Here is a 15579-nt window from a genome sequence, read left to right as displayed (position 1 = left end):
ATGTGCATACTTACTCACCATGCATTTTGACTTCTGAATAGCACCTTTGGATTGCTAACAGCAGAGGTTAGGAAAAGTAACATCACATTAAGTTTAAAACTGTTTTCCTGGTTGTGACTGATTTTGTGAAAATTCTGCATGCTTTAAGGTAGCACTCGGGTGCCTTCTATAGAGGGTAGCTTGAGAGAGAAAAACATTCAAAATAGGAAGTGGTAGTGATATCTTTTACCTGTGGCTGAATAAGGTGTCACCAATTTCAGGCCTGAAAGTGGCTAACGGTCACGTCTGAGATTTTCACCTTACCAAAATTTATAAGCCTAAGAAACACTCTGTTACACTAGTAATACATAAACAATAGTATTGAATAACAATAACAAAATGTCAACTTGCACTCCTGAGTGTCCCTTTGGGACAGAGACCATTCTGTAAGCAAGGGCAAAATCCTCATGGGCATTTCACATGATTAACATCTAAATGATCCAGGGGGAATAAAATGAGAAAGCTTAAGGATGAACACAGGAAAATCCTCATCATCGCCCATCATTTCTTTAGAGATGAACATACAGTAGCCAAAGGAAAGAGCTTTTTAGGAGTAAGCCAACAGAGCTGCAAAGGCTTTTCTATGTGAGCATCAGCCTCCAGGACTAAGGCATCAGCTATAGAAAACACTCTGCAGTTCACCCTCACAGAGAGGTCCAAGTCCTGTCCCTCCACGCCTCTCAGCACTCTATACTGGTGGCTATAGGCAGACCAGGAACAGCGCATTTCTAACAGACTTCTGATGCAGATGTAGGGGTTTCTACACTTGAGAGATGAAGAAAAGGCTGTCAACAGTCAGACTCAGATATTTTTGGCCCTGATGCTATCTATGTTCCTTTAACCACATCACTAATGTCAGGAGAGATGGCATTAGCTGGCGTGGGGAAGAAGCATGGAAATAATCTGCGGAAGCATCATCTGTGGTTGGCAGCTCCAGCAGTGTGCCTGGAGAGGTGACAGGCACCCCATTCCCAGTGGCGAGAGGAGCACGCACAGTAGACAGGCCAGCAAGTACACAGTGTGTTCACATCCAGCTTGATGGAAGCATGATGCACAAGGAGAGATGGAACTAGAGTGGAGTCAGAATGTGCTTAGAGAGAGGAGTCTGTTCTTGTTGCAGATGAGAACAAGGAACAATCAAATGGAGAGCGCTGTAACCATAGCTACATTTTGGAACAATTAATCTGGGACAGCAGATGCCTAGAGCCAATACCAGCTCTCCATCACTTTTTTGAGAATTAGAAGAGTCTTTCTGGGGAACCACAGGCCAAGGGTGGAAGCCATGGCAAATAGGTAGATACTCTGTATGACTACATCAAGGTGGCCCTGCCCCACTCCTGGTGCTATGAAGAACCTGGACAACCCTGGGGAGAGGCCCAGATGGAGCCTCATTTCTTCAACTTGAAAACTTGGGCTTCCAAGAACTGTGTTAAAAAGTGGACCATGAAGGTAAAACGCTGAGGCTGTGGAAGATCACTTGGGGCTGGATCAACTGTCAGCCCAAGAACCAAGGGGACCCTGATATCTCATGGTACTGGTCATTCTGCTGACCCAGAAAGTGCTTAGGTCAAACTTTAAAAACATGATTAAAATGAACAATTTTTTTCAAGCTTCCCATATAGAATACTTGAACTCTGAAGCTGTATCTGTGGTTTTCCCCTGGGAAAAAGTGGTTCTCAAATGGGGTGTGAGATTCCTTGATGGGTTATTTGCAAATTGGGGGGCGGGTACGGAGGAATTTTGGTAATCAAAATGGGTGATGTGGAGGGAAGGCAGTACAGTTACTTAGAGGGCAGTGGCCAGGATGTGCAATCTGTGGGACAGTTGTGACAATTACCTCACCAAGATGTCCCATTAGAGCCCCACTGGGCTGTAAGCTTTGTAAGGAAGTGACCAGTTCACCAGCTCTGTCTTCCACTCAAGCACTGAGGGACGGCAGCCAAGTCTGGTTAGGTGAAAATGAAGGAGGACATTAAAGACACAGGAGGACCAGTTTGGACGTTATTACAGAAGCAAAGGTGACAAGTCCAGTTAGGCTGTGGCTGGGAAATGGCAACATTTTGCAGGTGTTAACACATACAGAATGGATGTTGACAGGGAGAAATGAGCAGGCTGTTCACAGCACAAGGGTGCCTGGCAGGGGAAAACGAGTAGAACTTGAGGTTTCTAAGCCTGGGGAAGAGAATGGTGCCATTAGCAATAAAATAAATTACCTTGGGAACAGACTCAGGAGTTACATTCATAGGTGGCCAAATTTAAGTAGAACAAGAACATCCGTTTCTCCAAGAAGACTAAAAAAGAAAATCCTCTGTCCTACTTTGGTGCCATTCTCTACACAGACAAGGAGTTAAGCATTTAAAAAAATCTAAAGTTTTTTACATTTTCTTGTACAACTGTCATGATCCAAGAGAATGACCCAGTCTCTAAGCAGTTCAGCTGAAATCAGTACTGAAAAGAGCTTTTGTCAGGATCTATGCAGACATCTCCCCCTAGTGGTTAGCAAGAATCCAGGCTACAAAATCACTCATTTTAACTTGGGCTTCGGTTTTACAGAACCTCTAATGGACTCCTTATTCTGGCCCCTTAATTTTCTCTGTAGAGCTGCTGTAGTGTTTTATACTATTAACTGAACTATCTAGTAGCATATTTCAGAGACATGAAATGGAAGATACTAAACTGAGATTGTCACCCACTGCCATGATCCACTGCGCTCTCAGCTTTCCTTGGGTTTAACATTCAAAACAATGGGGTTTGGGCTTCAGTTGCCCAACTGTGGGTCCATAAATCCAAATTTAGTTTCCTCATCAGTAAAATAAAATAACTGGACTGGATCATGGTTAAAGTTTCTTCCAACTCTTCTACATTCGGTGGTCTCCCCCCCCAAAAAAAAAAAAAGCCCAAAGGAAGGTATGTTTTCTTTTTTTAAAGATTTTTATTTATGTATTTGACAGAGAGAGAAACAGCGAGAGAGGGAACAGAAGCAGGGCAAATGGGAGAAGCAGGCTTCCCACAGAGCAGGGAGCCCGATGCAGGGCTCGATCCCAGGACCCTGGGATCATAACCTGAGCTGAAGGCAGACGCTTAATGACTGAGCCATCCAGGTGCCCCAGGAAGGTATGTTTTCAATAGCTCTTTTATTTTTAGCCTATCCCATCATCTTTGGTAATGACAAAGTCAGTCAGTAATTGCCACAACATGGTCATTTTTAGATTCTTTCTCTCCCTAAAAGAAATACTGTAAAAAAGGACTCATATTAGGACTGTTGAAGTAGACTAGTTTTTGAGGAATCAAGTACAGCTTTATGGATTTCTTTAGCAAGGAGCAAATCTTTAATTTGCAAGATCTGCCAAACACACCTTTCTGTATTAAAGGGAGGCTTGGAAGATGTTCCCTTACCGTTCTACATACGATTCATCCAGATTGTTGAGGCCTATTGTTGGGCTTGTGAGTTGATTCTGCACAGAAACGAGATCACTGTTTTCCAAGGCCTGGTTGAGTAAAGCAACAGCAGACAGCATTTCCACTGCAATCAAGAGCTCCTCATGGGCCAAGTAGTTCTGCTGGAAAATATGTGCAATACAAGTTTCCCAAATTACAAGCCTCAGGTATGTGATAGGGTTTTAGAACGCCTATTTCAAAGAACAAATAAAACTTAAAGATTTTGAGAAACCAGGAGAAAGAAGGCTCAATGGCCACCTATTTTTCATTGGCTTTAAAGAACAAGTGAGCAGCTTCTGGGTTTTTCTTAGCTGATCATTTAAGGGACAGAATTAATGACAACCAAAGGTTCTGATTCCTCAAACATCTGCATTGCCCTAGCTGATTCCTACCACCCGTTCTGTTAGCTGCTTACAGGCTCAGACTTACCAAATAATTAAGTGAAGGATTAGACAAGCCTGTCTCTGCCTGAGAGTGTGAGGTTAAGATTTTTGGTAGTGATTTTCAGTTTAAAGTAAGGGTAAGGCAAAGTTTTACCTACAAGTTATAACCCCAGAAAAGTAAATCAAACTCATTAAGAATATCAATTCTAGTCCCAAAAAAGTTAATCTGAGTCACTTTTTAATAACTGCGTAGAAATGTTATTTTCTATTATTTTTTTAAAAGATTTATTTTAGAGCGAGAGTGAGTGGGGGCAGGGGCAGAGGGAGACAATCTCCAAGCAGACTTTGCGATGAGCATGGAGCCCGACAATGTGGGGCTCGATCTCACAACCCATGAGATCATGACCTGAGCAGAAATCACAAGTCAGATGCTCAACTGGCTGAGCCACCCAGACGCCCCAGTAACTGGGTAGAAATTTTAAAACATACCGAAGTCTGGATATTTGAAGAAATGTGAAGTCAATCTTAGAATAAAGCAAGTATGATTTATAATTTTGGATTTGGCTTAAAAAAAATACATCTCATGGTAGCTACACTTGTGGTGAGCATAGCATACAGTATAACCTTGCCAAGTGGCTCCCTTGTACACCTGAAAGTAATGTAACATTGGGTGTCAACCATAGTCAAATAAAATTTAGAAAACCACTTCTGAGACTTTCGAACAGCTTCCCCCTTCAATGTTCTCCTCCATTTAACCATTTTATACTGATTTGGTTGAACTTTAAAAGGGTTATTTCTTCCATTATAGCGAAGGAACACAGAGGGAGCAGAAAATTAATAGAAAAAACTGTATTTACAGTTAGGGTATTTTCTGTATTTAATATATAAAATGTAATATTTATATTAAAATGCATTATAGCTTTCTGGATCTCCACAGGTATCCCACAGCAGTGGATTTTAGAGTAACAAGGCATAATTTTACCTTCCAAAGCAAATGGGAAGAAGGGGTTATTACAGGGAGCATGTAAGCAAATTTTATCCAAGTTTCTTATATTAACTACAAGTTTAACACATAACGGAAGTATAAAATTACAAGTAAAAGAGCAGGATGGAAACATTTTGAGATCCAACTCCTATACCCCTTCCAGTAATTGTCCACAAATATCTAACATGGTATACAGCAGGATACGGAAAAATAAAGAAGCTGTGGGTCTGGACAACCATAGACTGACCATTGACCAGTTAGGGATGAATGGCTGGGCTAGAGTGTGAGTAGCCTTGGGCTTCAAAGCTGGTGGTACAGGAGAAACTATCAAAGAAAGAACTTAAGTGCAATTTCAAAACATGACCTACTTTTCTTTTATTACAAAATAGTATCTTTCTATTTAGAAAACAAGAAGTCTTGGTATGCAAGAATAAGAAAACAAATCCTCCCACCCAAGCCCTTTAGTGTATATCCATTTATTTATTTTTAATTCATACATTTACAGAGGTTTTTTTAAACAGAATTTTCATGGTACAAAAAGCCCTCTAGATAATGACGTTTTAATCTCATTTTTTCCACTTGATATTAGCGTGTGCAACCTGTTGTTAAACATGTGGTTTGTTTCTTGCTTCTCAGTATTACAGAACATGTTGTGAAACAATCCCTATGCATACAACTTTTTGATTAATATTTTTTAGGCTCTTTTCCTAGCAATGTAATTGTCAGGATAATGGGTAAAAGACCTGCATACACTTAACTGAGACCAGCCTTCCAGGAAGGGTGCCCCATTCATGCTTCCATCGGCCAGGGAAGAGATGCCTCCTGCCCCAAATTTATACCTACACCACGTTAGATCTCTCAGGGCTACTAATTTGATTTCCCAAAACAACTGTATCTTAATTTACATTTACTTCTGATTGAGTTTGAACATTTGTGTGTGTGTGTCTGTCATTGTATATGCCGATCTTTGTGAATTGGCTGTTCATGCTTTTGGCCTCCCCCCCTCCCTTTTTTTCGTGGCACAGTGCTGTTTCTGATTTTTAAGATCCAATGTTCTTCTACATTTCCTTAGAACTTCAATTTTTTAAGTTACTTTTTACATTTAACTTTTTATGTTGGGAATTTATTCTGATATGCATAGTGAGGTCATGTTTTCTTTTTCAAATGGCTAAACACTCGTAAGGATTTCATTCTCTTCTCCACCTTTTTGAAATACTAGTGTTCTCATATAATCAGTTCTTGGCACTGCTTCCAGTACTTTTTATTCTGTTCCATTGTTTGGGTTAATCCTGTACTAGTACACATGGTTTTAATTACTGTAACCTTATATATTACCGTTTAATACCATTCGCATATTAAGCAGCATTCAATTTACAAAAGTTAAAGTCATGGCGCTAATGTTCTTCATTTCTAGAAATGCAGACTTGCAGCTAATTATTCTGTACAAAAAACATGATATATTTTTTAAAAATTTCAGTGCACTTAAAAAAATTATCCGAAGTGCTTCAAAAATCAGAGACTAAGAGAATAAGAACAACTTGTTTTCAACGTGTATTTGTGTAGACTGCTGCCTGCACTTCCTAACTAGGCAGACTCCTTATGGAGATGAAAAGCAGGAGTTGAAGAGGAAGGCAGCCGTGGACCTGGAACAGGGAGGCCAGGGGAACAGGGATTGGTACAAGTTGAAGACTCTGCGCCCCATTCACCTTTCCTAAACAGCCTTCCTCATGGCTTCAACTCAGAATTAACAGCTTTGTAACTGGAGTGTCCTCAGACTTACCATGGCATTCTGTTTCTGGAGGTTGAAAAGTTCATTCTGATACATTACAGCAGCAAAGGGATAAACAGCAGGCAGCTGGGCCTCCGGTCTCTTCAGTGCAAGTAGCGTATTCTCGGGGTCACCTTCCAGAATGACAGCATTGATGTGGTCCACGGCAGCCAGCCCTGAGTGGGGGTTGGGGGTGTCACATTCCGTCAGAGTGTCTGCTGTTTCCATGCCGCTTGACCCAACCAGCCCATCTTTCCAAGGATTAGAATCTAGGCAGTCCCTTTCCATGAACTCTCAAAAGCTGCAGGTGGAGGGCAGGCCAAGACTTGAAGATGGTAGCTCAGTAACTGGAAGTCAGGCCAGTCCCTGCAGAAAGTCCCTAAAAGGACTTCAGCATCGACAGAGCTGGAGTTAGGAGATCACTCTTGTCTAGCATGACTTCCCTACAAAACCTTGCCTGTCAGGATCAGCTCTGGTCTCTCCTCTTCCACTGTACTAGTCCCTGAGGATTTCACACCTTGGGGAACCCCACATTGTTTAGAGCTGGGCCATAGAGATCCCATAGGCATTGTTCTTGAATACTCCTTGTGTATTAGTACTGCCTTTGCAAGGGGACTGAAGCTATGTCAACACCCAAAGCCAGCCTTGCCCCATCCCTGTAGCCTCCCTCTGAAGCAGCACCAATGGAAACCCACAGTTAGCACTGGGAGACAGTGCTGCTTGATACCATGGGATTTTTCTTTTCCTTTTTTTTTTTTTTGAAGATTTTACTTAGTTGAAAGAAAGAGACAGAACATGAGTGGGGGGTGCAGAGGGAGAGGGAGAAGCAGACTCCCCGCTGAGCAGGAAGCCTGATGTGGGGCTCGATCCCAGGACCCTGAGATTGTGACCTGAGCCGAAGGCAGACACCTAATGGACCGAGGCACCCAGGCGCCCCCCTGATGTTATTTTTCTCAGAACATTCTCCCTCACCTCTTGTGTTCTGTGAAGTGTGATTTTAAGAAAAAATAATTTCAGAGGTGTTTTTTAAAAAATATTATAACCAAAATTTCCATGATTAAGTAAGTCTGTGCCAGTATCACTTCACCTTACAAAAAACAAAAACCTTAACAAAAGCTCCTGAGAGCAAACCCGAGCAGCTTGCTTAGCCCGGACCGACAAGGGCGGGGCAATTCTGCCTCCAGCAAAGACATTTGGGAACCACGGCAACAGGCCCCTCCCTCAGAAGATCAGCACGAACAGCCAGCAAGCCAAGACCAAGTTTACCCATCAAGGAGAACGGGAGAACTCCAGCACTAGGGGAATACTGCACATAGAATTCATGGCTTTTTTTTTTAACCATGATTCATTAGTTTTTCAAAGTTAATTTTTTTAACTGTTTTTTTTTAATTTTTCTTTTTCCCTTTTTCAACCAACATCTCATCAATCCCTTTTTAAAAAAAAAACTTTTTATTTTTCATTTTTAGAGTCATATTTTATCCCTTCATAGTAGTTACCGTTAATTTTGGTATATATATATATATATAAGTTGTTCTCTCTTTAAAATTTTGAGATACAGTTTCTTCTAACAGATCAAAATATACCCTAAATCACTAGTGTATGGCTTTGTTCTAGTCTCCTGCCTGATCACATTCTCTCCCTTTTTTTTCCTCTTTTTTTAAAAATATTCTTCTTTCTTTTTTCAAACAACTCTTTATCAATTCCTTTTATAAAATCTTTTATAATTTTCATCTTTACAGTCATCTTCCATCCCTTCATTGTATCAACCCTTATTTTGTACATACATAAGTCTTTCTTCCTTTAAAATTTTAGGAGGCACTTTTTTCTAACAGACCAAAATATGCCCAAAATCTAGTGTGTGACACTGATCTATGCACTAGCCTGATCATATTTGATCATATTCTGGTTTTTTTGTATTGTTCTATTTTTGTTTTTATCTTTTTCTTTTTGTTTTTTTTTTCCTCTTTCTTTTTTCTTTCTTTCCCTTTCTTGTCCCCTGGTTTCAGGTCTTTTCTGATTTGTATAGAGTATATTTCCTGGGGATGTTGTTAACCTGTTAGCATTTTGTTCTTTCATTCATCTATTCTCCTCTAGACAAAATGACAAGACGAAAAAAATCACCTCAGCAAAAAGAACAAGAGGTAGTACCGTCAGCCAGGACCTACTTAATACGGACATTAGTACGATGACGGACCTCGAGTTCAGAATCATGACTTTAAAGATACTAGCAGGGCTTGAAAAAAGCGTGGAAGTTATTAGAGAAACCCTTTCTGGAGAAATAAAAGAACTAAAATCTAACCAAGACGAAATCAAAAAGGCTATTAATGAGGTGCAATCAAAAATGGGGGCACTAACTGCTAGGATAAATGAGGCAGAAGAGAGAATCAGTGATATAGAAGACCAAATGATGGAAAATAAAAAGGCTGAGAAAAAGAGAGAGAAACAACTACAGGATCACGAGGGCAGAATTCGAGAGATAAGCGATACGATAAGACGAAACAACATTAGAATAATTGGGATCCCAGAAGAAGAAAGAGAGAGAGGGGCAGAAGGTATACTGGAGCAAATAATAGCAGAAAACTTCCCTAATGTGACGAAGGAAACAGGCATCAAAATCCAGGAGGCACAGAGAACCCCTCTCAAAATCAATAAAAATGGGTCAACACCCCGACATCTAATAGTAAAACTTACGAGTCTCAGAGACAAAGAGAAAATCCTGAAAGCAGCTCGGGAGAAGAGATAAGTAACCTACAATGGTAGAAATATTAGATTGGCAACAGACCTATCCACAGAGACCTGGCAGGCCAGAAAGGACTGGCATGATATCTTCAGAGCACTAAACGAGAAAAATATGCAGCCAAGAATACTATATCCAGCTAGGCTGTCACTGAAAATAGAAGGAGAGATAAAAAGCTTCCAGGACAAACAAACACTAAAGGAATTTGCAAACACGAAACCAGCCCTCCAAGAAATATTGAAAGGGGTCCTCTAAGCAAAGAGAGAGCCTAAGGGCAGCATAGATCAGAAAGGAACACAGACAATATACAGTAACAGTCACCTTACAGGCAACACAATGGCACTAAATTCATAACTTTCAATAGTTACCCTGAATGTAAATGGGTTCAATGCCCCAATCAAAAGACACAGGCTATCAGATTGGATTAAAAAACAAGACCCATCGATATGCTGTCTGCAAGAGACTCATTTTAGACCCAAAGGCACCCCCAGATTGAAAGTGAGGGGGTGGAAAACCATTTACCATGCTAATGGATACCAAAAGAAAGCTGAGATGGCAATCCTTCTATCAGACAAATCAGATTTTAAAACAAAGACTGTAATAAGAGATGAAGAAGGACACTATATCCTACTTAAAGGGTCTATCTAATGAGAAGATCTAACAATTGTAAATATCTATGCCCCGAACATGGGAGCAGCCAATTATATACGGCAATTAATAACAAAAGCAAAGAAACACATTGACAACAATACAGTAATAGTGGGGGACTTTAACACCCCCCTGACTGAAATGGACAGGTCATCTAAGCAAAAGATCAACAAGGAAATAAAGACTTTAAATGACACACTGGACAAAATGGACTTCACAGCCATATTCAGAACATTCCATCCCAAAGCAACAGAACACGCATTCTTCTCTAGTGCCCATGGAACATCCTCCAGAATTGATCACATCCTAGGTCACAAATCAGGTGTCAACTGGTACCAAAAGACTGGGATTATTCCCTGCATATTTTCAGACCACAATGCTTTGAAACTAGAACTCAATCACAAGAGGAAAGTTGGAAAGAACTCAAATACATGGAGGCTAAAGAGCATCCTACTAAAGAATGAATGGGTCAACCAGGAAATTAAAGAAGAATTAAAAAAATTCATGGAAACCAATGAAAATGAAAACACAACTCTTCAAAATCTTTGGGATACAGCAAAGGCAGTCCTAAGAGGAAAGTATATAGCAATACAAGTCTTTCTCAAGAAACAAGAAAGGTCTCAAATACACAACCTAACCCTACACCTAAAGGAGCTGGAGAAAGAACAGCAAATAAAGCCTAAACCCAGCAAGAGAAGAGAAATAATAAAGATCAGAGCAGAAATCAATGAAATAGAAACCAAAAGAACAGTAGAACAGATCAACGAAACTAGGAGCTGGTTCTTTGAAAGAATTAACAAGATTGATAAACCCCTGGCCAGACTTATCCAAAAGAAAAGAGAAATGACCCAAATCAACAAAATCATGAATGAAAGAGGAGAAATCACAACCAACACTAAAGAAATACAAACAATTATAAGAACATATTATGAGCAACTCTATGCCAGCAAATTAGATAACCTGGAAGAAATGGGTGCATTCCTAGAGATGTATCAACTACCAAAATTGAACCAGGAAGAAATAGAAAACCTGAACGGACCTATAACCACTAAGGAAATTGAAGCAGTCATCAAAAAGCTCTCAACAAACAAAAGCCCAGAGCCAGATGGCTTCCCAGGGGAATTCTATCAGACATTTAAAGAAGAATTAATACCTATTCTCCTGAAACTGTTCCAAAAAATAGAAATGGAAGGAAAACTTCCAAATTCACTTTATGAGGCCACCATTACCTTGATCCCCAAACCAGACAAAGACCCCATCAAAAAGGAGAATTACAGACCAATATCCTTGATGAACATGGATGCAAAAATTCTCACCAAAATACTAGAACAGGATCCAACAGTACATTAAAAGGATTATTCACCATGACCAAGTGGGATTTATCCCTGGGCTGCAAGGTTGGTTCAGCATCCGCAAATCAATCAACGTGATACAATACATTAACAAAAGAAAGAACAAGAATCATATGATCCTTTCAATAGATGCAGAAAAAGCATCTGACAAAGTACAGCATCCTTTCTTGATCAAAACTCTTCAGAGCATAGGGATAGAGGGTACATACCTCAATATCATAAAAGCCATCTATGAAAAACCTACAGCAAATATCATTCTCAATGGGGAAAAGTGAGAGCTTTTCCCCTGAGGTCAGGAACACGGCAGGAATGTCCACTCTCACCACTGCTATTCAACATAGTATTAGAAGTCCTAGCCACAGCAATCAGACAACAAAATGAAATAAAAGGCATCCAAATCGGCAAAGAGGAAGTCAAACTCTCACTCTTTGCAGATGATATGATACTGTATGTGGAAAACCCAAAAGACTCCACCCCAAAACTGCTAGAACTCATACAGGAATTCAGTGGAGTGGCAGGATATAAAATCAATGCACAGAAATCAGTGGCATTCGTATACACCAACAACAAGACAAAAGAGAGACAAATTAAGGAGTGAGTCGATTCCATTTACAATTGCACCCAAAACCATAAGAACCTAGGAATAAATCTAACCAAAGAGGCAAAGGATCTGTACTCAGAAAACTATAAAATACTCATGAAAGAAATTGAGGAAGACACAAAGAAATGGGAAAATGTTCCATGCTCATGGATTGGAAGAACAAACATTGTGAAGATGTCAATGCTACCTAGAGCAATCTACACATTCAATGCAATCCCCATCAAAATACCATCCACTTTTTTCAAAGAAATGGAACAAAGAATCCTAAAATTTGTATGGAACCAGAAGAGACCCCGAATAGCCAGAGGAATGTGGAAAAGAAAAGCAAAGTTGGCAGCATCACAATTCCGGACTTCCAGCTCTATTACAAAGCAGTCATCATCAAGACAGTATGGTCCTGGCACAAAAACAGACACACAGATCAATGGAACAGAATAGAGAGCCCAGAAATGGACCCTCCACTCTATGGTCAACTCATCTTTGACAAAGCAGGAAAGAATGTCCAATGGCAAAAAGACAGTCTCTTCAACAAATGGTGTTGGGAAAATTGGACAGCCACATGCAGAAGAATGAAACTGGACCATTTCCTTACACCACACACAAAAATAGACTCCAAATGGTTGAAAGACCTAAATGTGAGGCAGGTGTCCATCAAAATCCTAAAGGAGAACACAGGCAGCAACCTCTTCGACCTCAGCCACAGCAGCTTCTTCCTAGAAACATTGCCAAAGGCAAGGGAAGCAAGGGCCAAAATGAACTATTGGGATTTCATCAAGATAAAAAGCTTTGCACAGCAAAAGAAACAGTCCACAAAACCAAAAGACCACCGACAGAATGGGAGAAAATATTTGCAAATGACATATCAGATAAAGGGCTAGTATCCAAAATCTATAAAGAACTTCTCAAACTCAACACCCAAAGAACAAATAATCCAATCCAGAAATGGGCAGAAGACATGAACAGACATTTTTCCAAAGAAGACATCCAAATGGCCAACAGACATGTGAAAAAGTGCTCAACATCGCTTGGCATCAGGGAAATCCAAATCAAAACCTCCATGAGATACCGCCTCACACCAGTCAGAATGGCTAAAATTAACAAGTCAGGAAACGACAGATGTTGGCGGGGATGTGGAGAAAGGCGAACCCTCCTACACTGTTGGTGGGAATGCAAGCTGGTGCAGCCGCTCTGAAAAACAGTATGGAGGTTCCTCCATATGGAGGAAAATAGAGCTACCATACAATCCAGCAATTGCACTACTGGGTATTTACCACAAAGATACAAATGTAGGGATCCGAAGGGGTACGTGCACCCCAATGTTTATAGCAGCAATGTCCACAATAGCCAAACTGTGGAAAGAGCCAAGATGTCCATCAACAGATGAATGGATAAAGAAGATGTGGTATATATACACAATGGAATATTATGCAGCCATCAAAAGGAATGAGATCTTGCCATTTGCAACAACGTGGATGGAACTGGAGGGTGTTATGCTGAGTGAAATAAGTCAATCAGAGAAAGACATGTATCATATGACCTCACTGATATGAGGAATTCTTAATCTCAGGAAACAAACTGAGGGTTGCTGGAGTGGTGGGGGGTGGGAGGGATGGGGTGGCTGGGTGATAGGCATTGGGGAGGGTATGTGCTATGGTGAGCGCTGTGAATTGTGCAAGACTGTTGAATCACAGATCTGTACTTCTGCAACAAATAATGCAACATATGTTAAGAAAAAAGAAAAAGAAGAAGATAGCAGGAGGGGAAGAATGAAGGGGAGTAAGTCGGAAGGGGAGACGAACCATGAAAGACGATGGACTCTGAGAAACAAACTGAGGGTTCTAGAGGGGAGCGGGGTGGGGGGATGGGTTAGCCTGGTGAAGGGTATTAAAGAGGGCACATTCTGCATGGAGCACTGGGTGTTATGCACAAACAATGAATCATGGAACACTACATCAAAAACTAATGATGTAATGTATGGTGATTAACATAACAATAAAAAAATTAAAAAAAATAATAAAAAAACCCAAAAACCTTGATCAGAGGAATGTGTCGGCTTACATTATCTGATCGGATCATAAGCTCCATGAGATCTCTACCAGTTGCAATGTTCAAATTATGAAGACCTTAATCTTATTTCAATTTTCTTCTTTCTTTTTCTTTCCTTCCTTCCCTCCTTCCTTCCTTCCTTCCTTCCCTTCCTTCCCTCCCTCCCTCCCTCCCTCCCTCCCTTCCTTCCTTCCTTCCTTCCTTCCTTCCGGCAGCAAAGCAAGGTTTATTGCCCGATAGTAAAGTTTATTGAGTGATAGAGTACAAAGCTCCCAAAGAGGGAGGGGACCCCAGAGGGTTGCCCAAGATCTGAATTTTAATCACCAAACTGAGGGTGCCTGAAACAGTAGATTCCTCACAGTTTTCAGAAAACAGAAGAGAATTGCTGATGAACTGGGAGAATGAACGGGTGACTCTGCCACCAGGCAATGGCAAACTGGACAGAAACAGCACCATTCTGCCCCATAAAGTTGGCTTCAGGGGTCCCTGGGGGCCTCAGTCAGTTAAGCATCCCGCTCTTGACTTTGGCTCAGTTCATGATCTCAGCGTCATGGGATCGAGTCCCATGTTGGGCTCTGTGCTCTGGGTAGGGAGCCTACTTGGGATTCTCTCTCTCTCCCTTTCCTTCTGCCCCCACCCCACTCGTGCTCTCTAAACAGATAAAATCTTTAAAAAAAAAGGTTTCAGGATAGCAGAAATAACACAGAGCCATAGATTTCTAGAGCTTTCCAAGGGTTAGTCTGTCTCCCTAATACATGACTAGATTGTACCTAAGATTACCCTAACCCTTTTAACAGATGACAATTCATCTTCTGTAACTCATTCACAAGGAGCTACCCTCCATAACCTTTCTCCTGAGACACATCATTCAATAGCAGGAAATACTTCCAGCCAATGCAATCTTCTTAGTTACACCCACCAAAAACTTAAACTTCTTCTAAAGGACTCTAAGAACCCAAACCTATTTTTCTGTTATAAGAACTGATGCAGCCAACAAAAAAATCCCAGAAAGGAAGGTCGGTGGACATGCGTGGCCTCTGCTGTTCTGTGAGTGTCACCCATGGCCTCTCAGCTGTGTCTGTCATTATTCTGGATAAGATCCTACTTCCCCTCTGAAAACTCCATTTTGTGAGTTTGCACCACTGGATGGTAAAAGAGTACCAGAAATCCTACCCTTCAGACATTCTTTATGAACCATTTCTTCTAAAAAAAATAAATAAAGTGAGCTGTCCCACTCTTTTATACTGTGCATTTAACCAAACTTCCAGCCCTGGTCTTAACAAAATATGTCTTGTAATGAATGGAATGCATGGGCCAAACCCAAAGTTAAATGACTACAGGTCAGACAAAGTTGAAGCCTCCGCCGACAGAGCCGGTGACATTGCTGTCAAAACTGTCCCTTATGTCACTTCTCTGGCTATTATGAACGTAGACACCTTAACATTTTAGTATAACAACCTACAGGGTTGAGATAAAGCTTGTCAAGTAGCTATACTCATATATTTTAAAGCATACAGTTGTCTTATTGTCACGTCACTGATTAAAATATACTTTAGGGGTCTTTCAAGACTCTTCTTAGTTC

General features: G+C 40.7%; 1 protein-coding gene across 6 annotated transcripts in view; it reads right to left on the bottom strand.

Annotated features, from left to right (window-relative positions):
- Nucleotides 1–15579, bottom strand: part of IQGAP2 (IQ motif containing GTPase activating protein 2) — a 289377-nt gene that overhangs the window by 101362 nt on the left and 172436 nt on the right. For 5 of the 6 annotated variants that reach the window (XM_027604836.2, XM_027604841.2, XM_027604838.2 and 2 more), the window contains 2 exons: nucleotides 6626–6789; nucleotides 3436–3599 (listed from right to left, as the gene is read on the bottom strand). In XM_027604836.2, the coding sequence (XP_027460637.1) occupies nucleotides 3436–3599; nucleotides 6626–6789 (328 nt within the window). The remainder of the gene's footprint in view (nucleotides 1–3435; nucleotides 3600–6625; nucleotides 6790–15579) is intronic. The other variant, XM_027604837.2, reaches the window with a different exon arrangement.

The sequence above is a fragment of the Zalophus californianus genome, chromosome 5 (genome assembly GCF_009762305.2).
Source record: "Zalophus californianus isolate mZalCal1 chromosome 5, mZalCal1.pri.v2, whole genome shotgun sequence".
NCBI classification, from domain to species: domain Eukaryota; kingdom Metazoa; phylum Chordata; class Mammalia; order Carnivora; family Otariidae; genus Zalophus; species Zalophus californianus.
Note: the sequence above shows the minus strand (reverse complement) of the source record. Positions and strands in the feature narration are given on the sequence as shown.